The 27,889-nt window shown below is 37.6% G+C and overlaps 1 protein-coding gene and 1 long non-coding RNA gene across 2 annotated transcripts in view; one reads left to right on the top strand and one right to left on the bottom strand.

Moving 5' to 3' along the window:
• Positions 1 to 6,457: 6,457 nt before the first annotated feature.
• The window catches only part of PPP1R1C (protein phosphatase 1 regulatory inhibitor subunit 1C), a 107,098-nt gene continuing 85,666 nt past the window's right edge, over positions 6,458 to 27,889 (bottom strand). Inside the window, exon 5 of the mRNA XM_006183031.3 lies at positions 6,458 to 6,982. Within this exon, the coding sequence (XP_006183093.1) occupies positions 6,894 to 6,982 (89 nt within the window). The 3' untranslated portion in view covers positions 6,458 to 6,893. The remainder of the gene's footprint in view (positions 6,983 to 27,889) is intronic.
• LOC116663693 lies at positions 8,434 to 23,292 on the top strand. The gene is made up of 3 exons (XR_004319974.1): positions 8,434 to 8,695; positions 11,569 to 11,574; positions 23,281 to 23,292. It is a non-coding gene; the product is annotated as an uncharacterized LOC116663693 (long non-coding RNA).

The raw sequence follows: 27,889 nt of genomic DNA, 5'->3' as shown, positions 1-27,889 counted from the left end.
ACAACTTATTAGAAATCAAGAAAAAGAAACACCTTAAAAAGACTGATGTCTCTTGTTCTTTAAGAAAAGATTGTTCTTAAGATTATCACAAACTTGGCAATTCTTTTTCTTTTTTTGTAAATATTAAAGGTTATTTTTAAAGTACAGATTTAAACATAGAAGAGATTTTTAAATGAGCCAAATTCTTCAAAAAGTTTCAACTTTGCTTTTTTATTGGTCATAGGTCAGTTTAGTTTACAGTCGATGCCAAAGAAAGTCAAACTCAGATTCTTCTTTCCACCCCAGCCTCATTAGCAAAATTATCCCTGTATGCTTTACATATAAAATGTGGAAAGCTTAATTCTAAGTCAATCTATAAAGCACTAAAATGTAAAACCATATAGTTCCTAAGGAGAATGGGCTTTTCTACCCTAAAAACTATTAGAACTTCTCAATCTGATCATAAGCTTGTAGAGGGTTTGTTGGATTATTGGTTCATTTAGGGCTACTTACATTCTTTGGACTCTTAGTTTCCTGATCTACAAAACAAATCTTACCTGTCGTACATAGTTAATGTGATTGTTAACTGAGAAACACAGGTGAGGCCACTTTATTACTTGTGAAAACTGAGTACATATTTACTAGCAAGATGGCAACAATGCAGCCTTTTCATTTTTATAACTCATGTTTAGATCAGTAGTTGGCATTAGTAGAATATATATGTATTTGTGGAACTAAATTGAGTCAAGACAAGTGGAATTTTAAAAGAAAGGAATAAATAAATACAATGGAATTTGAAAAGCAAGAAAGAAAATATGTTTAAAAGCCTCCTTATTGTAAGAGAAAGCTTGGATTCCAGAATTAGAAAAAGTAAAAATGAATCACTTAAAATGTACTCAAATTCAAGATCTCACTTTTGGTTATAGAGAGAAATAAATTAAAACAAAAAGGAAGAACTTGGCAAATAGTGTGGCATCAATGATGAGAAAAAAAATAAATGAAGGAACAGTTTCTGAAAAACATATCAGTATTTATGTATAAAATACTAAAGTGCTTCAGAAAGTAATCCTGGAGAAAGAAAATAACACATGATGATGGAGTTGGAGGTGATGGTGGTGGTGGTGTTTGTTTTGTGTTGGTGTTTTTCCAAGCTCAAGTGGGAACACAGCACTGACAAGTCAGCCTCTGTTTGTTATCAACCCATTTTGCACCTGGAGGAGAAAAAGAACATAACTACTTCAGAACACAGTGGAAACATTCCAGAGAATTTAATACCATGTCACGTAAATCTCTGTAAAGGGAAAAAATCTGGTAATCATCACTTACTAGCAACAAAGCTTGTGTGCTCGGCTAGAGTAAATTATCCAATTAGTAATTTGTAGGAGGAAATTTTTCCTGAAGGAACTTTCAAATCGTTAAAAGCAAAAACAAAAAAACACTCTGATCACTATTTTTTAAATCATTTTCTAAGAAGAAGTTGTAAAAGAAAGTATAATTGGTTACAAATCTAACGTTGTAACATGCAAACTTACTATATATGCATGTATGTGTATTTCTAACTCAAACAAGTTTGTTCTGTTGTTAAACATGCAAAGATACCCTTTTTCTCCTCTGATTCCACCTTCCCTTAATACTGCTGTTTTTTGTCTATTCTCATCTTGTCTTCTCTCCTTTGCTGCTCGCCTGCAGTCCCTGAAAGAGAGTCAGAGGGAGAAACAAAGATCTTAGAGTTGGAAGAAGCTTCACAGAATCGTCAGGTCATGCCCCCACCCCCAACAATCCATCTCCACATGTTACCGATTAGAAAACTGGGTCCCTGAATGATTAAAAAACTTTCCCAGTGTCACAGAGCTACAATAAATAAGAAAAGCCACCCTCTGCTCCATCACCTCATTCTATTTCCTTCCAGGAATTTATCACTATCTGAAATGATCTAAATCATTTATTAATTTACATATATATTGGCAGCCTACAAATACTAGCATCCATGGATTTAAGGACCTTAACTATCTTGTTCACACCTGTGTCTTTGGCACTTAATGTCTAGCATATCATAGGCATTCATACATATTTACTGAATAATAAACTAGAATATTAGTTTTTTGTTTCCAGTGTATACTTTCATAAACTACACCAAATTATCCTATGAAAAACAGCATAGAATAATTAAGGATATCTGACTTGTACTATCTAGCTACAGGTCTATTATAAACATTAACCTAATTTATGCATTTTAAGTAGCAAAAATATCCAGTAAGCATTAATGTTTTCAACTCCTTGACACATAGAAGTAGCTTGTGCTTCCTTTAGATGCCCCAGGGAAGAAGGTCCCTGAATTGTGTTCATCTGGGGAGAAGACACTGCTGGCTGCTCAGCTGATACCCATGTTCACTTCATACCTTGCAAAGAGAACCTAGATTTAGTTGGAAAGTGACCAGGTACCTAGAGCTTTTCCCTTTCTCTTCCCACTGTTCTTCCTGCTTGGAACAGAGCAGATGCTTTGAGCAGCATCTCTCCTGGGACCATGAAGTTACAGCTCTGAGCATGTTAAGGAAAACAAGAAGTACCTGGATGCCCTTTGGTATCTGGAGCCACAGTTCCAGTCCTGGACGTTTTACTGCATGATCTAAACAAACGTCTGTGCCATTGTCTGCTGGATTTTGTATTATTTGCTGTCAAATGCTTGTTCTAAATAATAATGAAGAATCATTTGCTGAACATACTCTAGTATCATTTTTAGGATTCTAACATGGTGGTGTCATATACTCCTGGAGTTCACCGTGGTCATTCCCTCAAATTAGCCTCATTGTTACAAAAAGTCAGAGAAAAGGGGAAAAAATGCTATCATATTTGCAGAGTGAGGGAAAAATGAAGATAGATCCAGTACCATTTTAATCTACTTTCTCGTTTTCACTTCAAGTTCCAGGCTTCTTTGAGTTCCCTCCTTTACCTACTTCTCTCTCTAATCCACTCTCATGTTCATCTACTGCCTACAGACCAAGTCCCCACTGTCTGCATAAACTGCGTATGCAATGCAGTGAGGGAAATAGCTGCACCAGCTCTGTGTCCACGGAATGAAGGGCCTTACACTATAAATGTCAAGGGAAATTTTCTGGTTGAATGGTAGCCAGTTTACAAAATGCAATCAGGCACCTATGCATTCATGTAGGTTATTTCATTTAATCCACACAACATTGAAAAGTAGAAACTTATACCTGAATTATATGGGATATTTGCAAAGTTTATCACCTTAATTACTTACAATGTCATTCAAAACCAAAGATGCCCTCCACCAGTTTCTGAAAGGTCTTCTTCCTCTGAAATTTAGTTTTTTAGAATGTTAACATGTTATACAATCTAATAATTTAATTTTTTAACAGATTTCACATTTCAGTAACAGAAATTTTTAATAATTAATATACCTCTGGAGCTTTGAAGACTGGTTTTTGGAATCAAAGACTGAAAACTAAGGGCATTTCTTCCCTCATCTTCCTTCAGAGAAATCAAATACTCAAAATTACATGTCAGCATAAGCACTTTTATGTAGTTAGACATGCTTTTTCCATTATCAGTTTTCACTTTACACTGTTTGCTTTTAGATGCGGGTAAAGGAACAGAATTTTTAAATCAATGCAATGAAAGTGGTTTATTTATGAATTCATAAATCCATATTGCAATTAAACAGACTCTGCAATACTTATAAGTTATGTGCTATGACAATACCCCAAACCAGTGTTTCCAAAACTTCACTCGATTTTGTGATTTTGAGGTACAACTTCTACTATGGTTATTTAACATTTTTCTTTAAATTGGTTTAAAATGTACTCACACTTTAAGCTAGTCTCATCCTAAACAACAATAGCTATAAAATCACAGCTTTGAGGTTGCTGTTTATGTACTTTTTCTAATATATAATAGTATTTAAAATATAAAGATAAAAATAATTTGTCCCTAGCCAACCTAAAATGTTTCCACAATGTAGAAAACATTGGTATAATTGACTTAAAACTGAAAATGAATGGTGAAAACTTTTTAAGAACAGAAAATACTCTGAGAATTTTGTTTTTTATAAAGGCTCTTACCCTGGTCAACTCTGGGAAGAAAAAGGGGTTACAAAATTATTGTCTAGTAGGGAGAACTCTGGTCTAGACTCCTGCTCTGCCCTTCTACACTCTCTGCTTCAGTTTCTCATGTTTAGGGGGATAAAAAAAAATCCTCAGCTTATCCACCTGACATCGTATTTCTCTGAGTCAGCGTATACAATCGAAGAGGATCCAAGAGCAAGTGGCCAGGATGATGAGAAAAGATCGGGAGAAACTGGTGATGTTTTATCACAGAGATGAGACCACTTAGGAGATGACCGCAGCGGGTTCTTCAGTATCAGAGCAGCTGTGATCCAGGAAAGGAGGTAAAGTGTAGGAGAATCGGAGCATTTAACACACAAAAGAATAAATAGAGCTCCTTGGCTGGGCCTGGGGTTCAGCTGCAGTTACTCAAGAATAAGTGAAGTGATCAACGCTTGATCGTGTACGAGATAAGGCTTGGATAGGTAGTCTCAGGTCCTTTATAACTCTAATAATAATAGGCACCAATTATTAAGTGCTTGTTAAACTGAGCTAAGCATTGTACAGGTCTTATTTAATTTTCACAGTAACCCAACAGGGGTAGGTATAATTGTACCTATTTTACAAATGGAGAAGTAGAGTCTAAAATTTAGTAGAAGTTGAATCTGAACCCAAGTCAGAGTGACCCAAAGTCCATATACTAAGCATTATGTAACATTACGAATGCTGTTTGGGAAAGATAAAGTTTTTGTTTTGTTACTCTTTGTTTGGTTTTGGCCAGAAACTTTCTTTGCCCATTCCTCCAAACTGAAGCCAAGTTATCTTCATGGAAAAAAAAAAAAAATTTGTTGTAAACTGTAATTATGTGAAAAGGAAACTGAAGAGCCATTATCCCAGCTGGTTTCCTTCAAATTTCTGAGAAAGCCAACATTTTTCCTAAGGAAAACTTAGGCTTTTAATTTTTATCTCTTCATTTTTAAGCATAGACAGCAGAACAGACGAATCCAGAAGCCACGCTATTTGTTTCCCCATGATGTTACAAAATCAGCAAAAGCTTTGGTTTCTTTTGTTTGCCTGAATCCTTTCGGAAAAAACATTGTCTTTTTATAGGAAGGGAAGGGTAATTTTATTTTTTAGCACCCCAGGGTATCTCAGATAATCTCAAGGGGTATTGGCATGTTTTATACACACAAATAATTCAAAATCACTTAAAACAAATTTGTGCCTTAATCAGATTTTAAGTAGGGAGAAACTTAGAAAATCAGTCACAATAGGTGGTCTAAAAACCCCAGAAATTTTGGGGAAACTGGCTTAACAAAAATAGGACAAAACAAAAGAAGCCAGGGGAGGGAGGGAGAAGTGAAAAGGAAGGAAGGGAGGAAGGAAAGAAGCAAAGAAGGAAGAAAGGAAAGAAAAAAGAAACTAGGAACAAGTACTCATTCATACCTGTGATACTGCTTATCAAGGAGTTTTTGCATTTATTTGGGGATAGAAATATACCAAGGAAAATGATTGTTACCTCTATTGTACTGGCTTATAGATTCACTCATTTCTTTTAACCTCTATAAGACTCACATTCAAAATTAAAAATAGTAGTGTTACTTCTTTGAATATTGATATTAATACGTCACAGTGGATATCACATTTGATTTTTTTCTTCCTGTCTTAATTTACCTCTTCACCAACTTTTGAGAAAGCTTTTCATTTTTTTTTATCCCTGAAACATTTGAACTTCACCAATTTCATCAATGTGAGAACTAAATTGGACATTCCTCCACCCCCACTAAATTATGTGGTGTCTGTACTTTACATTGCAATGCAATAAATAACATTGTTCAGGAGGCCAGAACTTTGAATTATCAAAAGCCATATTCAATAAATACATATTGTCTTTAAAATCCTGCTTTATACTAATACTTATCTTCTCTGCTAGTTCTATAGGGGAGAAATTAGCCCTCCTTTATTTTCATAACCCCCAGCAAAGTGCCTTCCTAGAGATGAACTCGTAAAAAAATAGTTGTTGAATTAATGAATGCATGAATTAGTGGAATTTCTTATTTTATGGAAACAGGAGATTTACAAAATGCTAATGATCCATTAAAATGCAACAGGAACCACTTCATATTTCAAGTAATAGCCCAAAAAAGTGACAGGAGAGATTTGACATATTTTATTTTAGACTTATCATTTTTCTTTCTTAATAATTAGTGGAAATTATAGGAAATATCTCTACAGCTTAGAAAATAAAGAGAATTCTCTGATCCTTTAACCATTAATGTGTTGTTGGAGGGAAAAAGATGTTTAATATTTTGATCTTTTGAATCAACAAATCTGGCATTTCTTTGTCATTTTGAAATAAATACCATGTACTATTCTGTATTCAGAAATATGATAAGGGCAGGTCTTAACTAAGTTCCATTAAACATTCCTCTGTAAGTTAAACTCAGACAAACACTCATGTCTAAATGTATTTAGTATTTATTTTTTTACTTTTAAAGTGATGCTATTTACATTTGACCTTACAAGGCAAATCATATCAGTAGGGCATCAGGGATTAAGCGGGGCAGTGTTCAAGTTACAACAGTCACATGTTTGCAGATTTCTATGTCATTAAAAAGAAGAATCACTGTAAAATAAGTACTTATTCTTTAACTGAAAGTAATATGGAACAATCTGTATTCCGTTCTAAAGTTCCTTCAGGAGGTGTGTTACTACGGTATGAGTGTGGAGATGGAGAGCAGGGATGCAGAGTGCTTCTGGGCGTCAAGCAGTGGTGTTCCACGGGAGATTCAGAAAAGTGAACAGTTCAGTTACTCCCAAGAAGCCTTCTTGCTGCAGGCCCATAATTAATTAATGGTCCCCCTGCTCTTCTCTTTCGTTTACGCCTTCTTCTTCTTCAGGGAATGCTGATTCGTTCTGGCCTTTCATATGCTTAACCCCTGAAATTATAAAAATTATGCTCAATTTACTTCTGGCAGGTTTACAGCTTTGCTGCAAGAGAACGAAAATAAGTGGAAAGTTTTCGTTAGTATATTTGTGTTTTCTCCAAGAATCTCAACAATCTAATCCTATATTGACCTTTTAATTCACTGAGGAAGAAAATCACACCCAGCCAAGTTTCCATTAAAGACAGCCTATCATTTATAGTAATTAAATCTTCTCCATTAAGAATTACATCACAGCCTATTAAAAACCTGTTAACTAAAAATCTGCTCACAGGCTCTTATTGTAATTCTGATATATCATTTAGTTCAAATATTTCTTTTGGCATCCCTGAACTCTATTACGACGAGAACCATTAAAAAGCCTTAGGAACAAAGAGATGGGTGTGTGCCATTTCTGTAACTTGCAAACAACAAAAGAATCAGGATATTGTTAGTCTTCTGTAGGAATAAAAACATACCAATATGATTATGAAACTTCTGGATTAAAAATTCTTCAATAACTCCCCCCTGCAACCTACACAGAGAAAAGCAATTGGCACATCTTTACCTGCTATATGATCTGGCCTCTCCCTACCTATCTGGCCTCATTACCACCAGCCTTCCCTGCTTTCCCTGCTTGCCCCTTTCCTAGTAATTTCTGCTTTAACAATACTAGCCTACTCCTCCACATTACAGCTCACTCCAGGCTCCCTCACTCCATGCTTTGCTCAGTCTATTCTCCCAGCCAAAGAGCTTCTCCCTCCTCACTGCCCTGATAACCACCCACTCATCCTTCTGATCTCAGCTTGCCTCCTCTGTGAAGGCTTCCCTCACCCCCAAATAGACTTAGCTAGGTATTTCTCATATTTCTCCACTGCTCTTGGATTCTTTTCTCCTGTAACAATTACTTTATAGAACTGTATTTGTTTACATATCTTTCTCACTACGACAAACTTGCTGATGTCAGGATTATGTAGTTTGACTTTGGGGTCCCAGGCACAGAGCGGAGCGTGACAAGAAATAGGTGCTTATATTGACTGCATAAATGGTTCATGGAATTAATGAGGTGACACTCTGGTATATGTCTTTGGCAGTTCCACAACAATGTATATTCAGTTTTTTTCCAAAATAAACTCAAATTTGCAGTGTAAATCAGAAAGCAACTACTACAACCATACTCAATCTACACAATTATCTTTCATTTCACTTGGGTCTATTCATCATACCAGATGACACTGTGCATAGAATAATTTTTAACATGGAAAAGCCACTTTAGAAAATTGGCTAAGAGGTTTTTCTAAGTATTACCAAAAATCATTGCAGTTGGAATTGATAAATGAAAGCAAGTCACTGCTCATGTTTACTGTGAAACAAAGAAACTTAAAAAAAAAAAAGCACCATAAAACAAAAAGAGTAGATTTGCATGTACTGCAGTCAACAAGCCTCAGAGTACTACTTGGCAAAAGATGACAACCCTGGGCTTGGTGGATTATCTTGCAAAAATATTTGATCCGTTTTAATAATATTTAAATACTTTAATTTCACCTGCAAACACAGCACTCACAATTCCTATTGACCCAAGTCCGCAGAGAGACCTTTGTTATTAACAAATGGAACTTACTTCACATTGTTATAGATTATATGGGGGGAAAGAGGTCTAAATGCTAAGGAGGAGGAAAGGGAGTTCAATGATCATTCAGTCACTCTGCTAGAGTCTTACATACCTGAGTCACTAAACCTCACAATAACTCCATGAGATAAATACCTGGATGGTGAAATTTAGACTCCAAGAAGATAACTGACTTGTTCAAGGTTAAAAGGATAGTGAAATTCTAAGAGAAGTTCTGAAACATCATAGCCCCTCAATATACACTGACCTGACTGACAAGACTGACTAAATGAGTGAATGAAGCATAAAGTTCCATTGTCAGGAGACCCCCAACATATTTTTACCTTTAGTTTTTTGGACGCTAACCTAGATCAATCTCTATGATTCATCGTAGGCTTACAGTACTTATGAACCTGGTTCAAACCATCTTGGCATTCCCTCTAAAACATTAAAGCACAGTGATCATTCAGCCGCCTGCTGCTCCTTCCTGAGCTGAAACTGTCTGCACCACCCTGCGTTTGCAAGGGTTCTACTCTCTCCAGGGCTCATCCCTTTTATCCTCAAGGTAACTACAGAGTTATGAAGTTGTGTTCAAACAATTTTCTTTAAATTAGGGTTAACTTAATGCCAACAATGATTTGTCTATATGAGGGGGTCATTTTTTTGAAAATGGTAACCAAAATGTCCAACGTACTAAACCATTAATCAGCCATTTCCCATACTTGATTATAGGTCCACTTATTTAATTTATTTTATAATAATAATGGGCACAAATACACAAGAAAGTCTTCTTTAAATTAAAATCACTCACTTGGGCAAACCTTGGAATGTGCCTTTCTCAGCCTTATTTGAGTGTGACATTAACTATTTCCAGGTGAAAGTTTTTTTTTTTTTAATTTCTTTTTGTGGGGGAGGTAACTGGGTTATTTATTTATTTATTTTGATGGAAGTACTGGGGATTGAACCCAGGATGTTGTGCATGCTAGGCACGCATTCTACCACTGAGCTACACCTTCCCTCCAGGTGAAAGATTTTGATGAGGCAGGAGTTGATGGCATATAGTCACAGAGTATTCTGCAGATCCTCTCTGCAGAACCACAGATTCTTTGATTCCCAAAGCAGCTTACACCAATGTCATCTTTCCACTGGATAATGCATGGTAGGTTAATTTGTGTTTTGAATTTTTTTTTCTTCTATCAGTAGTGTTCATTTGGTTATAGATGCAATCATGGCTGAAAATGAAGGGTGAAGTCTGTGATGACTGTCTAATAACTTTCCCCCATCTGCCTCCTCCTATCCCCCAATACACATATGATTTGTATTTAAATTTGCTTTGACCCTCATTCCATATCTGATTAATTCTGGAGGTGGAGGAAAGCAACTTGGTCTGGGAGTGTTGATAAAATTCTCTGAGCCTCCTCTTCTGCCGAGTGCTAATGAGCACGTAGGAAAACACTTCACCTGCCTGGGGGCTGATTCCCAAAGGGCCTCCTAGAGCAGGAAAGACATAGCCAGCACAGCATGTGAGCAGGAGGCAGAGGGACCCCAAAAAATGCAACGAAGGTTCTTTTCCCCACAGCAAAATGAACACACAGGAAAAGGAACCATATATAAGACTAGGATATGCAATATGGATACATGAAGGAATGAAGAAAATAGAATTTGAGGAAAAGAAAATAGACTGAGTGAAAGAAAAAAAAACATGTTGCCCCAATACAGAACATAATACTTATACTCTTCTCCACTCTGTAGATCAGAAGGTTAAATGTGAGGTGCATGAAGTTGTGAAGTGACTGAGTGAAGAATTATGAATAACGAATCCATGGAGGGAGGCTTATATTTGGCAACCTTCCGGTCAATATGTTTATCAATTAATTCGGAGAGGAAAACGGCAGATTTACTACATTTGTAGATGACGTGAAACTTGGAAGAAAAGTTGACAAAACTAGTATTCCAAAGAGGTGGAAAGATGAACTAAGCAATTAAGGTAGAGGTCAAAGGGAGTTTTGGTTTTAGAAAGATTATTTTGGTTCTAAAAGATAGAGAATGAGGGCACCCTAGATCGATTATAGTCAGGAGTTCAAGTGACCACAATTTCAACGTGACCCAGTAGAGTCGCCTGTTTGTAGGAACAGACCTCTTGGCAGTGTCGGTGGCATCTCTAACATCAGAGTCAGCAGTTTAAGAGAGGGAACTTCTCTCTAGTCATTTGTTGGACAGACCTTTCTGGATTATGCTGCTGGATTCTGGGCTCTGCATTTCAAGAGTTCCATTGAAGGAGGTAATTGGGTTTTATGCTTCATAAAAGCAGTTTTATGAAATCTTTTTCCAGAAGAATTGTATATGAAACTGGACTGTTTAGCATAGAGGAAAATTAAGAGAGGACAAAACAGACTGCCACTTTCATTAAAAACATTTCCTATTCAAAGTATAAATAATTTTCAACCTAGCCAATTTTTTTTTTCAGATGAACTTCTGTCCAATTAATTTAAGCCACATTTCCTATGATAAATAGCAAACGTAGATTGTTTTTGGCCTGGAGTTAGCTTGTTCTTCTCAGTCTCCTATACTATTACAGATCACCAATCTAGACTCAGTGAGCAATTATGATTCTGAAATTTCACCTAGTCCAAGAAAATGTGCAGTAAATCTTAAAGACAGAAAGGCGAAATGGTATTTTCCCCAGCATATATTGTGGCTCTGATGACCACGGTTAGTTAATCCTATTGGGTACATGGCTTTCATGGTCTAAGTAGTATAAATGGATTTGATTAAGTATTTTGGTCTCTTCAGTGATTCTCCTGTTACTTAAAATTTTCTTTTTATTGGAAAGTGCTAATCCTGATGAGTTGATAGTTACATGCAGTCTCAAAGTCAGCTCAGCTCTCTCCATATCCTGAGGCTGTTTCCTGCCCCTTCCTCCATGGAGGGCCTCAGCCCAGTTTGCTTCTCATTGCACAGCTTGCTGGCCTCCAAGAAGCTTCTGAATGAGGAGATTGTTCGGCTGTTCCATCCTCTGCCTGACCCAAGGACATGCAGTTTACACTCAGCTTTGCAACTGTTCTGCTTTGACCCTGCTTTTTTGTTCAGATTTACCATTGTTTTCATAGGTATTCTTGCTCACAGGCAGGTTTACCCTCTGACCATCCCTTTAAATAATAGCAATTCATCGCATTACCCGGGGGCTCACCGACCTACTTTCTTCGATTTGCTGCCCTACAGTTGGTCTGTTTTACTTGTCTCCCATGTGTAAAATCACAATCTCTCTCTTTTTTCTACTTCTTTTATTTTTTTACTTTATCTACTTCTTTAACAAACTCCTTTCTTTTATTTCTCATTATTTCTTTTAAAATTTTGATTTTATTAAGAATACTTGATGCAAAGGAGCAGTTATATACTCAAATTCTATAGTGAGTAGTAATTTTATGTTGTTTACATGAGAAAGAAAAAATTTAATTTCTTTGCTTAAAATAATAATTTTATGATATTTCTACCCTATAATATTCAAATGTAATAACTAGGAAAATATGTGTTTACTTACCTAATTTACTTAGTTTCTCAATACATGAGTATCACTTACCTGGAATATTTTTTTAATACCAATATTAGAACACCCTGACCTCCTCAGACATTATAAATTAATTGCTCTAAAATCATTGCTTTTGGAGTTTCCAGATTCTTCTCTTGAAAGGAAAAACAATCATACTTCCAGTATACATACTATGCATTCAATTTAAAGACATTTATAATCACCTTTCTATTAGAAATTTTCTAAAATTATTCATAAAAATTAATGTAATGATTTTCAAAAACCCGTGTTGAATTTCATTTAAACCTACAGCTTCAGAGGAACAATTCCTTGAAGTATGTTAATAGCTTGGCACATCCCAAACGATCTGGAATCATTTCAATTTGTTTCCAAAACTTACTGTGCACCTACTCTAGTTACCTTTTCTTAGATATTTTCTTAGCTATTCTTAGATATTTACCCTTTCATTTTTCCTGCTAGTAATAGAAACTACTCTGAGGGGGAAAAATATATATATATATATATATATATATATATATATATATATATATATATATATAACAGATTGGGTAATGATCATATTTTGGGGAATAAGATGAAATTATTGAGAATGAACAGCACTGTTATTTCAGATGCACTAACTAGAAACAGTCTCCAACTTGCTAATAGAAGGGAACAGGGCCTCTTACAGAAGGTGCCAGAAAAGTCATTTAGCTGGAGCCTTTTAAGTAAAACTGGCCATGAATTAGACTTCTGATATTTTCTTCAAATGAGTTCATATACAAAATAATAGATATATTTATTGACATACTTATGGATATATTTATTGACAATATTCTTTTGAAGTACCTCATAAAATTGCATACATATATCTGACTACTGGACCATCCTACCTGGATCATACCATGAATTATTCTTTTTTATAAATATTATAATTATGAATAGTTCAATTATATCATATTGTAAATGTTGTATCAAATGAAAATCTTGACAATTCCATAATATTTGCAATCTTGTTTGGGTATTCCTTTATTTGTTAATACAGGGCACCTGTTAATACAGGAGCATGGCCACCACCCCCCCACCTTGTCCTCCAGAAGCCTTTGGTAAGGAAGCCGTATAAACCAATGGACACAGAAGGAGACTAGCCTGTGTTCCTGCTCTGGTCCCTTCTAGTCCTCCTCACAAACAATTAGCCAAGAAAGCTGCTTTCCCTTAAGCTATAGTGCTGTGGGAAAGTGCTTTTCCTCAATCAGAGAAGCATGACTTTTAGGGTTGAAAGAACTTAAAAAGGAAATATTGAGTTCAAACAGGAATCCAATTGCCTTCCAACACACGTACATGCACACACATACCACCACCATTTCCACCATCACCATCATCATATTAAGATGTGAAAACCAAGGTTTTCTGAAGTCCCACAACAATTAGCAGTCACTCACCACAGAACACAGGTTTTTAGACTTTTATTCCATATTCTCTGCCTTGTGTCACACCAAACACAGAGAATGAATATGTTGCTAGTGCCTGGGAGTCCCAGCAGAGTTCCCTTCCCTGCCATCTCTTACCCAACCACAACCTGGTTGCCTGATGTCCGTGCAAAACCACTAAGAGGTATAATATATTCCACAGGATATGGAAACTGGACTCTTTAGAAAACTGCTCTAACGGATGTTTGGTGAGATTGAAATGGACTGTTAGTATAATAATTAAGGCGATATCATGGATTCTGTTCCTATAAACTGACTTGGAAAAAAACACCACAAGTAGCATTGATTCTATGTATTCTCAGATCCAAATCACTTACAAGTCACTTTTCTGAACACAATCATTTTTTACAATCGGAGTTTGCATGTTCTGGAAGTTCAACAGTACTACTGGAACATAATTAGAAGTGGGTAGAAATAAGAGGTATAGTTTTCTAAGTTCCTAGGAAAGATTTATTTCACAGCAAGTAACATAATCCCCCAGATACTCCTGGTTTGCTCTCTATTTAGTGAGCTATCTATCATTTATTCTTTTCTGCAATACTCTCTACCCTCCTCTGTTTATAAGGAATGATTCTTCTCCCCACTCACTTTCCTTCAGAATCCACTCTTCTTCTCACTCAAAACACAGGGCATCAATCTGCACTGCCTAGTTCTTATATTACCCTGCCCTCTGACCATTATATCAAGACCAGAGGTACCTGACCCGTGGTCGGCCAGTCATAATCCTTTCCCCATGACCTTGCTATCTGCAACCAAGCCATTATAAGAGAGGTTTTCATTTCTAGATGATGTAAGATATTACACTTGTTTGTTCTTGATGGCTATGTCTCCTACTTAAGGAGACAGCTGGTCTGCAGGGAACTGTGGGGAGGATGAAGCTGACAGGCAGTATAAAGGACGTGATGCTGACCTTTGATTCTGTCTCTCCCCTGAGGCTCAGCCACTTCCTTTCCTTCCTTTCCTAGTAGTTTGTTTTCCCTTAATAATATGAAGTAACCAAGCACTCTTTCAGTATATTTCCCTTTTGCCTAAGCTAATTAGATTTGGGTTTTGACATATGAAACTCAGTGTGCTGAATATCTATTCTGCTTTTTTCCTATCTTCCCAGGAATCACATTTTGGGATGAAAGACAGGAAGGGAAAACAAAAGGCTACTAGGGTATTCCTCACCCCTTGCCATGCCACCGTCTTTGAATGAAACTTATGATGAGCTGAGAACCAAAGATGGGAAATGTTCCATTATGTCTCAGGAATGTCCTTCGAGTTAAATCTAAACCTGAGACTAATGATTGGAACTAAAGTAATACAGAATGTTTAGAATGTTTTTTACAAAGGCAGTAATTGTCTCCCCAAGGGCAAGGCACTTTTTGAAGGATGAATGTCAGACTTGCAGGTCAAGGGGGCTGAATCATCACAACTGTTTTCATGCTTTGGTTCCTGAATTTTATTACTACCGAGCTCTGAGCATTTATGGTCAGCTCTCACTGTATGGCTTTGTAAACAACCAGATGACAGAGTTTGAGTGATTCTAAAAGAAGTGTTTTCCCCAGAATTGTCACAACTTAGGTTTTATAACACTTAAAATTTGTCAGGTTTTGCAGATTAAACATTTACTTCAGTAAATTGTGGAGAAGACATGCCACATATTGACACACAAGCTATCTAGCACATTAAAAGCAATCTCCTGATGATTCTAGGAAAGTATAGCAAAGAAAAACTTTAAAAATCCCCCAATAAATTAGTTCTTGAGCTTCCTCCTTATCATTATTTCAGTTTGGTTTTGAAAATACAAGTAGACAGGACCTATCGTTCCTGATGCCGTATATTTTGTTGTAGTCGTTCATCGGTATTTTCCCACTCACCTAATTTATCCTTGTATTATGATCACAGCCAATTCAAGGTAAAAGGGAAGGTTAAGCATGGTTGACCCTGAACTCCCCATGGGGCATCCAACCCTCCTTGGACTGGAGGATTACTTTGGATGTTTCACCCTCTTTCCTTCCTTTATGTCTTCACTCTATATAACCAGTGTTTATAATTAACCCTGACTAACCTGCCGCGGGGCTCCCTTCTGCTGCCCCTATTATTTTCCTTATTATAATTCTATCATCCTCTTTGTAGTAACAATGAATTATTATAGCAGTTTTCAAAATTTCAAGGCAAAAAACAAAAATATCATTCTATTACTAACACAACACTTTTAAAGTGGGAAGGGCTACTGCTATCATTCCCATTTCACAGTTGGAGAAATTGTGTCTACCAATAATTAAATGAGTTGCCCAAGATGCCTTGGCAAGTCAATATCAGAACTGGCACCAGAACCCAAAATTCCTGAATTTGAATCTACAGTTGACCTTTGAACAACACAGACATTAGAGACGCCAACACCCCCACTACACACACACAGTCAAAAATGACATATAACTTTATAGGCTGCCCTCTATATTTGCAGTTCTGCATCTGTGGATTCAACCAATCACAGATGGTGTAGTACAGTAGTGAAACCGAGTGTAAAAGCCTTTCCTTGTCCCTGTTTCTTGCTCGTAGATAAAGGCTTTCAGCCTCCTAGACCCTGCCTGGTCTAGGGCAGATTCAAATAGTTACTAATTAGGAGAGTGAGGGAATGCAGAAAGAAACAATAGTGCATCCATGGGGCCTGGGCCTGGTTCCTTCTCAGGGGATGCGCATAACAATTTGATCCAAGTCTCTGAGTTCTGCAGGAACTAAGGCCCCCACCCAGGTGAAGGATGGTAACTTCAGGCTAAGCAGACAGGTGGACCCCAGACTGGCTGGAACCAGAAGGCTGACGATTGAGATTCCTGGAATACCGCCTTTTTACCTCACCACAAGCCAATCAGAGGAAAGTCACACACCCTGCACACCTCTTCCCAAGTCTTGCCTATAAAAGCTTCTTCCCTGAAGCCCATTGGGGAGTTTGGGTCTTTTGAGCATGAACCATCCCTGTTCTCCTTGCTTGGCCCTGCAATAGGTAATCCTTTCTTTGTTCCAAACGCTGAAGGTTTGCTTTGTTTTGCTTCACTGTGCATCGAGCACACAAACTTGGTTTCAACAACGGTCGTACATATTTATTGCTAAAAATCCACGTGTAAGTGGAACTGAACAGTTCAAACCCATGTTGCTCAAGGGTCAACTGTGATTCCTTTCCCACCGTGACATCCAATTTCTTATTCCGTTGGGCCAAGATCTCACTCTTCTAGTCACAATGTATTCCTAATTGAAGATTTTCCTCATTCCCTTGAAATATCATTTTAACAATATGGCTTTTTTTCTCACAGTCCAAAGAAAGTTTTAAGTAATGGCAATTGTAATCCAGGTGTCAAGAAAGACAATTATAGATAGAGATGATGTAGGAAATTAGGACTTTGTACTGCTCCTTACACTGTAATATTTAGATATTTAGATTCCTCTGTTTTCTGCCCATTCGTAGGGCTGGTGCTATTTAAGAATAAGGCAGATATTTTTCTATGGCTGTACTGATTTCAAATATTCTGAAGTACTTTTCCCATAAATTATGGAAATGTCCTAGGAATTTCAACACCTCCTGAACTACTTCCTTCACCGATATTATTGCAAAACTGAAAATGACCTCAGTCCTGTTTTTTTCTTTTCCAGAAAATGTAATCGCCAAAACAATGTAGCAAGACAGATTACATCTGTTCAAGTCCATTACCAGAATCGAATTTTTCATGTTTTCTTTTTTACAAAGTTATTTTAGGGCACTTAATATGATCATCCAATTATTTTTAGATATTTGTTCTTAGGTGAATACCCTGTATACAAATAAATGTAGATGAGTGTGTGTTGAGACAGAACAGCTTGTACCTTTTTGTTACATACCAACTATCATCGTGAGAAGCCATAACCATCATATTTGAAGAAAATCCAAAATTAATGAGCATTTTTTTCTATTTCTAGTATTCAGGAAGTCTCCAAATTAAGAAGAGATTGTCTTCCAAAAATATACTTGTAAGGTGTTTAGAACTCAATCTGTTTTTTTATAAGGACAGATGTAAAACCTGGGAAATCTTGTTTCATTTTTCAAGGTGACTGACATACAAATCCTCCAAAGGAAAAGACCTAGATTTGTTGTTTTGATAAACTCATTCATAGTGGATGCTGGGGCTTCTGGGCCTGTGCTGTCAATTGGCATTGAGGATTCCGAAAAAATGGTAGGGTTATTATGCACGTGAAAGAGAAGAAACGCTTGTGCTTTGGGGAGAGAAGGGAAGGAATCAGCAGGAGCAGGGCAGCATCTGAGGGAAGGGAAGAGGAAGAGAGATCGTCTGCTGGACCACGGGAGAGAGGAAGAGACTGGAAAGGAGAGAGATGGCCTGTGAGGATTTTAAGAGACTTTACCTCTCAAACAGAATATTTGCTATTAAACCATCTCCTCAGTTTATCTTGAAATTGTCAGTAAATTCTACATTGCTATTTACACCTGGGTGCAGTAAATCTATTCCAAGAAGCAGGAAGAGAAAACTGGGAAGAACTTGGTTTGGGTTTCATGATAGTTAGTTATTCGGGGAAGCCTGCGATGCCTATTTAACCCATAAAGATCCAGACACGCAGACCCAACAGTTTCATTTTAAGCCAACTCAAGACTGGCTGTGTTTCTGTGACCAAATACATTTCAGGTTAAAATGGGAGATGCCAGAAACAGCTTCTTCAAATCCTATGAGTTCCATGGAAAGAATAAGGGAGTAAACTAGTCACTCATAGTCCCATAGTAAACCAACTTTTTATTTTTACATCAGTGCACTCAGGATTGGTAAGGTGTGGGGAGGGGAATGGAGGAGAGGAATCTCATTATTTACTCTATGTATGAATGATTGATTCCTAATTATTATGTTTCCTGTGATGTACCTTAAAACGCATCAGAATGGAGTATGTGATATGTATGAGTGCACATGTACAGGAATGAAGATGTGTTAATTTTATCTACCCCTTAGGGATGGCTTATTAATATTTCAAGTATATCTGTCAGAACTCACACTCCAGGGAGTGAGTTAGCATTTAAAGGACCCTAATGGAAAACCTACATAAGAAGGGCACCAATTGTAACCCCAATCAATACCAGAAAGTTTTTAATCAGCATATAATATGCAAGGAATAATTTTTCTTCAAGGAAATAAATGGTATTCAAGATATGTCTACTGGCTAGATCCATTGAATGGGCACCCTTGCATTTGCGTTAATAGGGTTTAAAAATCTAGTAAACCTAATAGTGTGCACATTTTTCAAAGTGGGATCTAGCTTTGGAATTCCAGTCTATTCTCCATACCGTCTTTGTCACTTGATTCTGACTAGAAGTTTAAATTAATCCTGCCCCTAGAAAATTGTCCCCTTTGCCTTGAGTAAACCTTTCATGCAAGTTGCTTGTTGGACATCTTAAGAGAGGGCTGAGATGCATTCACATTTCAGAACAACTTGTATGGTTTTGAGGGAAGTTTCTGCTTCTTAACTAACATTTGCATGGGTGGCAAAATTAGGAGCCAGCCATGCTGATTATCTGAAGAAAAGAAATCATAGTAAAGGAAACTGAAAATATAGAGACATAGAGGCTGGAAGAAGCTTGACATATTTAAGAAACATGAGGAGTGCCACTGAGGACAGAAAATTGGAGCACATTGAAGCCAAGTGGAGAGTTGTGAAGGGAGTCAGAGGACGGATGCAGCCAGGTCACGTAGGACATAAGCAGCCCTGGTGAGGAGTTTATTTCTAAGGATAAAAGAAATCCCCACTGGAACACAGATTACTTGTTAGTTGAGTACTATCAATATCATGGATTGCCTACATATTTGCCTAAAAAGGCCAGGCAACATGAAGCGATTGTACTATACAAAACAATAACTCAAGTTCAATAATGAATGGCAATTGGCAGTGGACTTAAAGGTTAAGGATACCACAATGAACAAGTAGGACTTTGGCAAATGAAGATCACATGCTTTATCTTGTGACCCTATGTCCTGGGTGGTAGTGGTGGTGGTGGTGGTGGTGGTGGTGGTGGTGAGGGGACAACCTCAAATCAGATGCAGGTGGTGGTTGTTATGCTGAGATGTGAGTCAAGTATTGTCACATTCTCCTGCTTTCCAGGACAAGACACATGTCTGAACTTGACTGAACTGTTGCGTTAAATCTAATGTTTAAATGATGCTGGCGAATTAAAAAGAAAAATAAATTATTATGTGGGATAGACAAATCATGAACTTCAGTGGGGCTCATGGGCTTCCATAAATAACCTCTGATCTATGTAGTGAATGTCTAACCTTCAGGATATAGGAAATCTCCCTTGACCTTACTTTCTTCATGAACTGCAGCTTAAATATTCCTACTATGCAGATAAAAGAATAAAAACTTTCAAGCAAATCCTAACAATTTTTAAATACTACAATCTAACATCTTTTTATTCAATAAGATTTGTTGTGTGCACCATGTTGTAGGTGCTTGAAAGGAATGAATAAACAAAAAAGATCTCTGCCTGTGTGAACTTTAAAAAGCCTTGGGAGGACACTTATATTTAACAGATAAGCAGGAATAACAGGAAATGAAGAGGTCACATAGGAGACTGAGGGTGGAGAGGTGGAAAAGACAAATGATAAATATAACAAATACATCAATTATATAGTATTATAGAAGGTAACCAATGCCACAGAGAGAAGAGAAATGAAGCAGGGTGGGAAGGGCTGGGGAGTGCTGATGGTCTTAGGACCATCTCTCCAACTCTGGCCTCCTTAGGATCTGCCTCTGCCTTCTATGTAGAGCTTCATTTATCCTCTTTCTACTGCCTTCTTCCCCTCAGTTTATCAATGGACTCAAATGTACTCAAGTATCTTCTATACTAAAAATAAACTAGCAAACACCTCCTTTAACCTTGCTTAATATTCCTCTTGCTTGTATCTCATCCTTTAAGAAAGGAGCTGTCGACACTGCTGGTCCCACTTTCTCACATCCTGTTCACTCATCCACCTACTCTCATATGACTTCCATTTCAGTCTCTTTTCCAAACTGTTTATAGATGACCTTTGGTTGAGCTAATCCAAGTGGTGTTTAAGCTTTAATCTTATTTCACCATTCCTTAGTCTTTGCCATTGTTAAATAGTCACTCATTCTTAAGGATTCAACTTCTCTTGGCTTCTGAGATATCATTCCACTGGTGATCTCCCTACTGCATTTAGTTATTCCTTCTTCTCAGTATCCTTTGTGTTCTATTTTTCTGCATTTACCACCTTCTTAAATATTAGTATTCCCTCAAGGTAGTTTATTTTTATTTATTTAAAAAAAAATTTAGGGGGAGAGGTAATTAGGTTTATTTATTTATTTATTTATTTATTTATTTATTTATTTATTTATTTATTTATTTATTTATTTATTTATTTATTTATGGAGGTACTTGGGATTGAACCCAGGACCTCACGCATGCTAAGCACCCATTCTACCACTGAACTATACCCTGCAAGGTAAGTTATTAGTTCTTTAAGGTTAGGAAAAACTCCTTTACCAATACAGACATCATAAACTCAGTATACCCCAAACTATACACTCATTTATTCTCTTTTAATACTGGTCTTGGTTAACTGCTTTCAGTATGTTTCTGAGAACTGAAGGTAAAACTTTTGGATCATTTCCTCTGCCCTGGGAAACAGAAGGCTTATTTTTATCTTCAAATTTTAAAGCTTTTATTTTCTAAAAATAATAGTTTATATTCCCATGTAACTGTGAAGACTGTGCATGTGTGAATAAAGAATTTGGGTGTTACAAACTGAACATTATGTGTTATGAGAAACTTACTAGTTATCATCTGAAAGCATTTGACTTACAAAATCTGGCATATTGCCTAAATTTATTCTTCAAGAAATTAAGTTTATATTGTCATATCTGGAAGATTGCATCTGGAGTGTTTTTTATCATTTCATCCTAGACTATCTTTTTAAATAAGATTCAGTTTAAATATTAAGCACAGCTTTTAAAGAAACTGAGCTTATCTAGTCATCAGAGGTTAGAACAGAAAAAATTCTCTTCTGGTTTTCATCTGTTATAAATAGTAGATGTCACCCAACTTACAACTTGTTTAAGGTTGAAAATACGTCCTTCACCAATTAACTCCCTGTGGCCTTATTTTAAGGAAGTATATTCAACTGCATAGTTTCATCACACATACACACACACAAATACACACATTTATAGTTCAAGAGAATTGTTTAACGGTAATATGACATAACTTCAGTGGGGGAAGTGAATTTTGGCTCTGGTTCTGAACTGCTGTCCAATCAGAATTACCATTTATCTTTATACAAAATATTATTGGATAGGCTTGTTAAGTCTCCACAGACAAGAATGTCCAATGTAACATACATACTATGCATGTACGCTAAAGGAAAATAAATCTATTTCTTCTTGAGAGACTAAATATTTATACTTGAAATGTGTTTCAACATATTTCAGGTGTTGAAATGAGAGTCAAATTCAAGTGCATAATTTATAAATATGTGAGTATTAAGAGAGAATATACTACACCATACATATAAAATGGAATATAAATATAATTTTAAAATATTTGTGCTGTTGGAAGATAGTGCAGGGCACAGAGTAAAACTGAGGAGATTTATTTACCTAGAGGATAAAATTATTCAATATAATTTTCAGAGATTGATACGTACATTCGTTTTACTAGTAACAAAGTATATAACTTAGAATACTACCAAATTAATTAGCAATATAGTGATGATTATTGTGAAAAGTACTTTTTTATACTTGAAATAGTACTTGCTTTGTGGTGGTGTGTAATGAAATGGGTCTTTATCTTTAGAAATATCTATACCTGGTTGCATTGATAAGAAGGCATAAAAACTAAATGTAAGAAAAAATGCACAATCCACAAACAATTATGATTATTCAAGGAATCCATGAAACAGTTATCCCCAAATCGGCAGATTTCTAAATCTCCTGAAAAAGGGCTAGCCTTTCCAGCTTGGAAATACTCACATGTAGCAAATACTCATGCCTGTGCTTGGAACAATTTGAGACATCAAGAAACTTATGATGGTTGGGCCAGTTAAAACCACAAGTGAGAATTAATCTCTTCCTCTTACTACCCTTTCTAAGCTACTGTTGAGTGGGCGAGGTCTTGAAGGATTTGGCTTTCTTTCTCCCTACAACTTTAAACCAGAATTTACTACTGAGAGTCCTTTCTGCGGCAGTATTTAGTTGTTCTTGGGTTGAGATAATCTAAACAGCTGGGATCTATTTCAGATTTGTCTGGCTCCAGCTGGACATGCCCTTAAAAAAAAAAAAACCCTCTTGTTCAAAGCTGGATTTTCACCGTAATCACAGAATTTAGTTTACAAAACCAAGACATAAACCGTTTTCCTGCACAGGGCTGCTTTGACCTGGTTGTCTACATAAAAGAAATTCCAACTGCTTATTCATCTCTTTTGCCAGCATTTGAGATTGTCTCACTCTCTTAAAAAGGCCTAGAGGTCTAGTTCTTGCTGGGATTTTGTTAAGACAGTGTAAATGAGTTTAAATGAGAAATATTGTGCGCACCAAAGAATGATTCTGACTCATTGAGTTCAAGCATGTTTATCGCATTCTTGCTACTAGAAACTCTATTAGCAAAATTGTTTGTCTTGATCTTGACTACATTAAACCAAATATGTAGAGCTAGGGAAGGAGCACATGGCTGGGGAGCAGAGACAAAGAAATAATCAATGGGGCTGAAATATCCATGAAACTTTTCAGAGCAAGAGGAATCAAGTGATAAGAAAATTGCCAAACTCTGAGTCAGCCTTGCCAGGTTGTCAGTCTCTGCTTCATCCTGGGAAATCACATTGGTTATGGCCTCACTCTGTGTCCCCATCACCTTGACTGCTACTCGTAAGTTCTCATGACCAAGCAGGCAGGTGAACACCACCATGGAGCTGCAGTGGGTGAAATCAGCAACCCTCCTTCAAACGGCATCAAACTGTTTTCCAGTTCAGTGAGGGCTAAGTCTCTTGAAACTTAATTGTGAACTAGAAAATTTCTACATAAGAGTCCCCAAAACATGTGTAAAGTATGTGTTTTTAATAATCTAAATAAAGCAGGTGAGTCAGAATCTACTGTTGGTAAAGTCCCTGAGTAGAAAGTGGGGCACTGTCACCACCACTTTACTCGTTATCCCAATGAACCACAGGGAGAAAATGTTCAGGGTACTTACCTGAGTGACTGTCTGTAAAGTTTTAAATCTTCTGAGCAACGTCAGTTTACAATTAGAGAATGCATGCTGGTTATTAAATTTTCAAAATAAAAGTGGAGAAACCTGCACAAAAGTTAAGAACAACTACTGAGATCTACTAGAAAGAATTTGATTACTTAAAAGATAGCCAACAGGAGGTCATTCTGCTTCCTGAGAATGGTGGCGGCATTTGGATCAGGTCATTTTAACAGTATCATTTGCAGCATCAGGTGATTATCACCACACCATCTCCTCATCTATGGTTATGACCTATGGGAGTTCACTGAATACTAGAATTACCTTTGTGTAGCTTATAAAGCGTTATAAATGTTCCTAATTTTGAACAACGAAGAAAAATATATGCTGTCATAAACTATGGGCTTATGAACAAAGGCCACATGTGCCATGTTGATAAATCTACTTTTCATTCTCATCCATTCATCCAGCAAATATTCATGTAGTCCACTAAGTGTTAAACAGTGAGCTCGGCTCTCAGGACCCAACATAGATGTGATCACTGCTTCACGGAGCTTATAGTTTTTGAGTTCATTTAATTCACTCTGTAGATATTTCTTGGGTACCTGCTACATGGCAGGCACTCTTCTATGCTAGAATATGCAAGTAAACAAAAAAAAAAATCCTGACTTTGTGGAGCTTCTGCTTAGCAGAAAGTCCAGATAATAAGCAAATAAGCACCAAATATGATAAATAAGTAAATGATAAAGTATTCTAGGAAGATAAAGGTATCACATGAAAATATAGAGTGGGGGGAGGGAGCAGGACTTCAGTTTGAGTGGTTGTAATTTAAATACAGTGGTTCACCTAAGAAGGTGACACATTTGAAAAAAGCCTTGAAGGAACAAGGGAGTTGGCCATGCAGACATCTTGAGGAAGAAAGTATTTGGGCAGGGGGAACTTTCAGAAAGTGCAAAGCCCTCAAGGCAAAGGGGTGGCTGGCATTTTCAAGGAACAAGAAAAGAAGCCGCTGTGCTTCAAGCAGCACGAGCCAGTGGGAGAGTAGCAGACAAAGCGGTCAGAGAGGTAACAGAGATCCAGATCCTGAGCCTTGCAGTCTTCATAAGGACGGTCAAGAATCATTCGTGTTGCTGTGGTGAGAACAGACTGTCATGTACAAAGTAAAAACAGACCCCATAAGAGGTGCGTGCTGTACTCCCGGTGAAGAGCATGGATAGCTCAAACAGGAGTGGTAACAATACGGGCTGTGAGGGGTGGTTAAATATCTTTTGAGAGTAGAGCCTATTTCCTGATAAATTGTATGTAAAATGTGAGAGTAAAAAAGAAGTCAAGGAAGACTAAAATTTTTGGTCTAAGCAACTGGAAGAATGGAGGTGTCGTTAACTGGGAGGAAGAAGATTGCAGGAGAAGCATTTTTTCCCCCTTAGGGCGGGAGTTAGTAGGGAACAGATGATCATGGTTTTTGTTAGGCACGTGTTAAGTCTAAGACGTCTCTTACATATCCAAGTGGATATCCTTTGTATTTCCAAGACTGTTTGATAGGTGAATGTGGATTTAAAGTCTATAAATTGGGGAATCATTTGTATGTAAAGGTACATGGAACCACCAGACTAGAAGAGATTACCAAGGGGGTGAGTATGGATAGAGATGAAGACCCAGACTAATCCCCAGGTCACACTGCCGCTGAGAGGTCTGAGCGAGGAGGATGAGAAACCAAAAGGAACAGAGAAGGAGCACCCAGTGAGGAAGGTAGTAAACCTGGTAGGAGTGGTGGGTAGGAACTAAGGAGAGAAAATACGTCATGGAGGAGAAAGTGACCTACTTGTCAGATGCTGCCAAGTAACTCGCGCTAAGAATCCATCACAAGGTTTAGCACAGTAAGAGAAAGTGCAAAAAAAAAAAAAAAATCATTAAAGCTATGATTAAAGTCACAAAAGACCATTTTTAATAGACTTTCTCAGTGATCTGCAGCAGCTGATCAGCTGCTAGTAATCAATTTTCTTCTAATTCTACAAATACTAACTTACGGAGTGTTCACTGTTTCTCTCACTGATTTATATATAAACTTTAAGGGCCTAATCTTAATTCAGAAAATAGTACAGTAAATACAGTAATATCCTAAATTAATGCTATCTAAACTCACCTCAATAGAGAAAGAGATTCTTTATATGGTATTTATATCAATGTGGACCTTCCAATTTGCTTGGAGAAGGCTACATTCTTTACTCAACAAGAAAACTAGAAGAAAAATTTATTCCCTAAATATCACCCATCAAAAATGATACCAGCCACATAGGAGGTCTTATGTAGGTAGTACTGTTTTCATTAATGAATTAATATATATTTGTATGATATTGTAGAGATACATATAGATACACATGTATTCACTGGTATAGTGTACATACATAGAACCCTATAATTTTAATTCTTTCATTGCTATCTTGATTTAAAATAGACTTTCATACTGGTAACCATTGTTAATATTGCTATATTTTTTTCCATTTTTACTACAAAATTGAAATCATACAACAGATAAGACAGGTATTGTTGTGTATCCAGCTTTTTTTACTTAATGTTTCATGATGGTTATTGTCCCCATTTGGGGTTTATAAGAGATTCACAAATGTAGAATTTTGTAATAAGAGGTTTAAGCATTTTTTTTCTGTTTCTTGCAGAAGTGGTACTGTAACCAAGCAGGACCCAATGAGGCCTTCTCAGGACAGGCCCTTCCCCCGTATCCTCTGCTGTATCTCCCCTCTTGAGTTCCCATGAAATAGTAATTCATGAAAACCACCACCAGTGGACAAAATTAACTACTTGATGATCATGAGAACGTATCCCCCAGACCTCCTGGCACCTAAGGATTGGTCATTATCAACCAGAGAACTGTGCACAGCTGATCACACGCCCTGGGCCGCCCCTCCCTCAGCTGGCCTTTAAAGATGCTCAGCTGAACCCTTGGGGGAGTTTGAGGGCTTTTTGTGCACGTGCCACCTGTTCTTGCTCCACCAGGCAACAAACCTTTCTCTTCTCCAAACTCTTGACTTTGGCCGCGGCAAATGTGTTTGGTAACAATTCTGGGAAGCCGGCCTAGGAGTTTGTGCCTGTGAGGAGCGGCCCCTTCCCGGGGCCCCAGCAGCTGCCCGAACTCACTTCACTCCAGGAACCGGAACCGGAAGGAACTCTGCGAGGCGCCGGCCGCTCTGGTGCGAGGCGGTTTGGAGCGGAGAAGCTTCTGGAGCTGTGGTCCACATTCAGTGTCGCCTGGGGGTGAGTCACTCCAGCTCGAGCCAGCTGGGAATTCTCTCCTCTCCCTCTGGGCTCCTTCCCTGTGAGAAGTGAGCCGCTCTGGGCTCGAAACGCCACTCTGGGTCTTTTGAGAGGTGGGCCTATCTGTGTGGAGGCCTCCATCTGGGAGTGGAAGTAGAATTTTCAGACGACACCTCTTCTGACTGTTGGTGCAACCGTAGTTTATTTGTTGTTTACACTTTTGTGTGTATGGTTTTGGAATGAGCCACCCGGGCTTACGCAGGGTGGGAAAATTCTGCCTGCTCCACCTGGGCTCACTGCATTCTGGGCTCATTGGGAGCCGCTCTGGGTCCATTCTCTTTGAGCAGCCAGGCCACTGGAGGCCTCCGTCTAGGAACGGAACTGGAATTTTTTGGGTTTGATCTTTCGTTTGTGGGACCATGTTTGCTGTTTGTATTTCTGTGTGTGTGTATCAGTGCTTGGATTGGCCGGCTGAAGCGTCTTTGCTGAGTAACAGGGCTCACATGCGGTGACACCAGGGTATCCTTCCCTATTGTGCTGGCTTTACCTGCGGCAGTGGAGCACTGGTTGGAATTTTCCCTTTCTCACCTTGGTCATTCATTCAGCTTCACCTCTGATGGGGTATTGATTGGGAACCTCCCTCTTGGGGACTAGGGAACTGTGACACTGAGAGATCGTTTTGAATTGTTGTTTGCTTGATATTTGATAACATTGGTTGTAAATGATTATGAATGATCTGAGCTCTGCTCCATCTTATAGTCCCCTTAGGGTATATTTTGCAAAACTGGGAGATCTTCAGCTACGCTCCCATAAA

This window comes from Camelus ferus, chromosome 5 (assembly GCF_009834535.1).
Source record: "Camelus ferus isolate YT-003-E chromosome 5, BCGSAC_Cfer_1.0, whole genome shotgun sequence".
Taxonomy (NCBI): domain Eukaryota; kingdom Metazoa; phylum Chordata; class Mammalia; order Artiodactyla; family Camelidae; genus Camelus; species Camelus ferus.
Note: the sequence above shows the minus strand (reverse complement) of the source record. Positions and strands in the feature narration are given on the sequence as shown.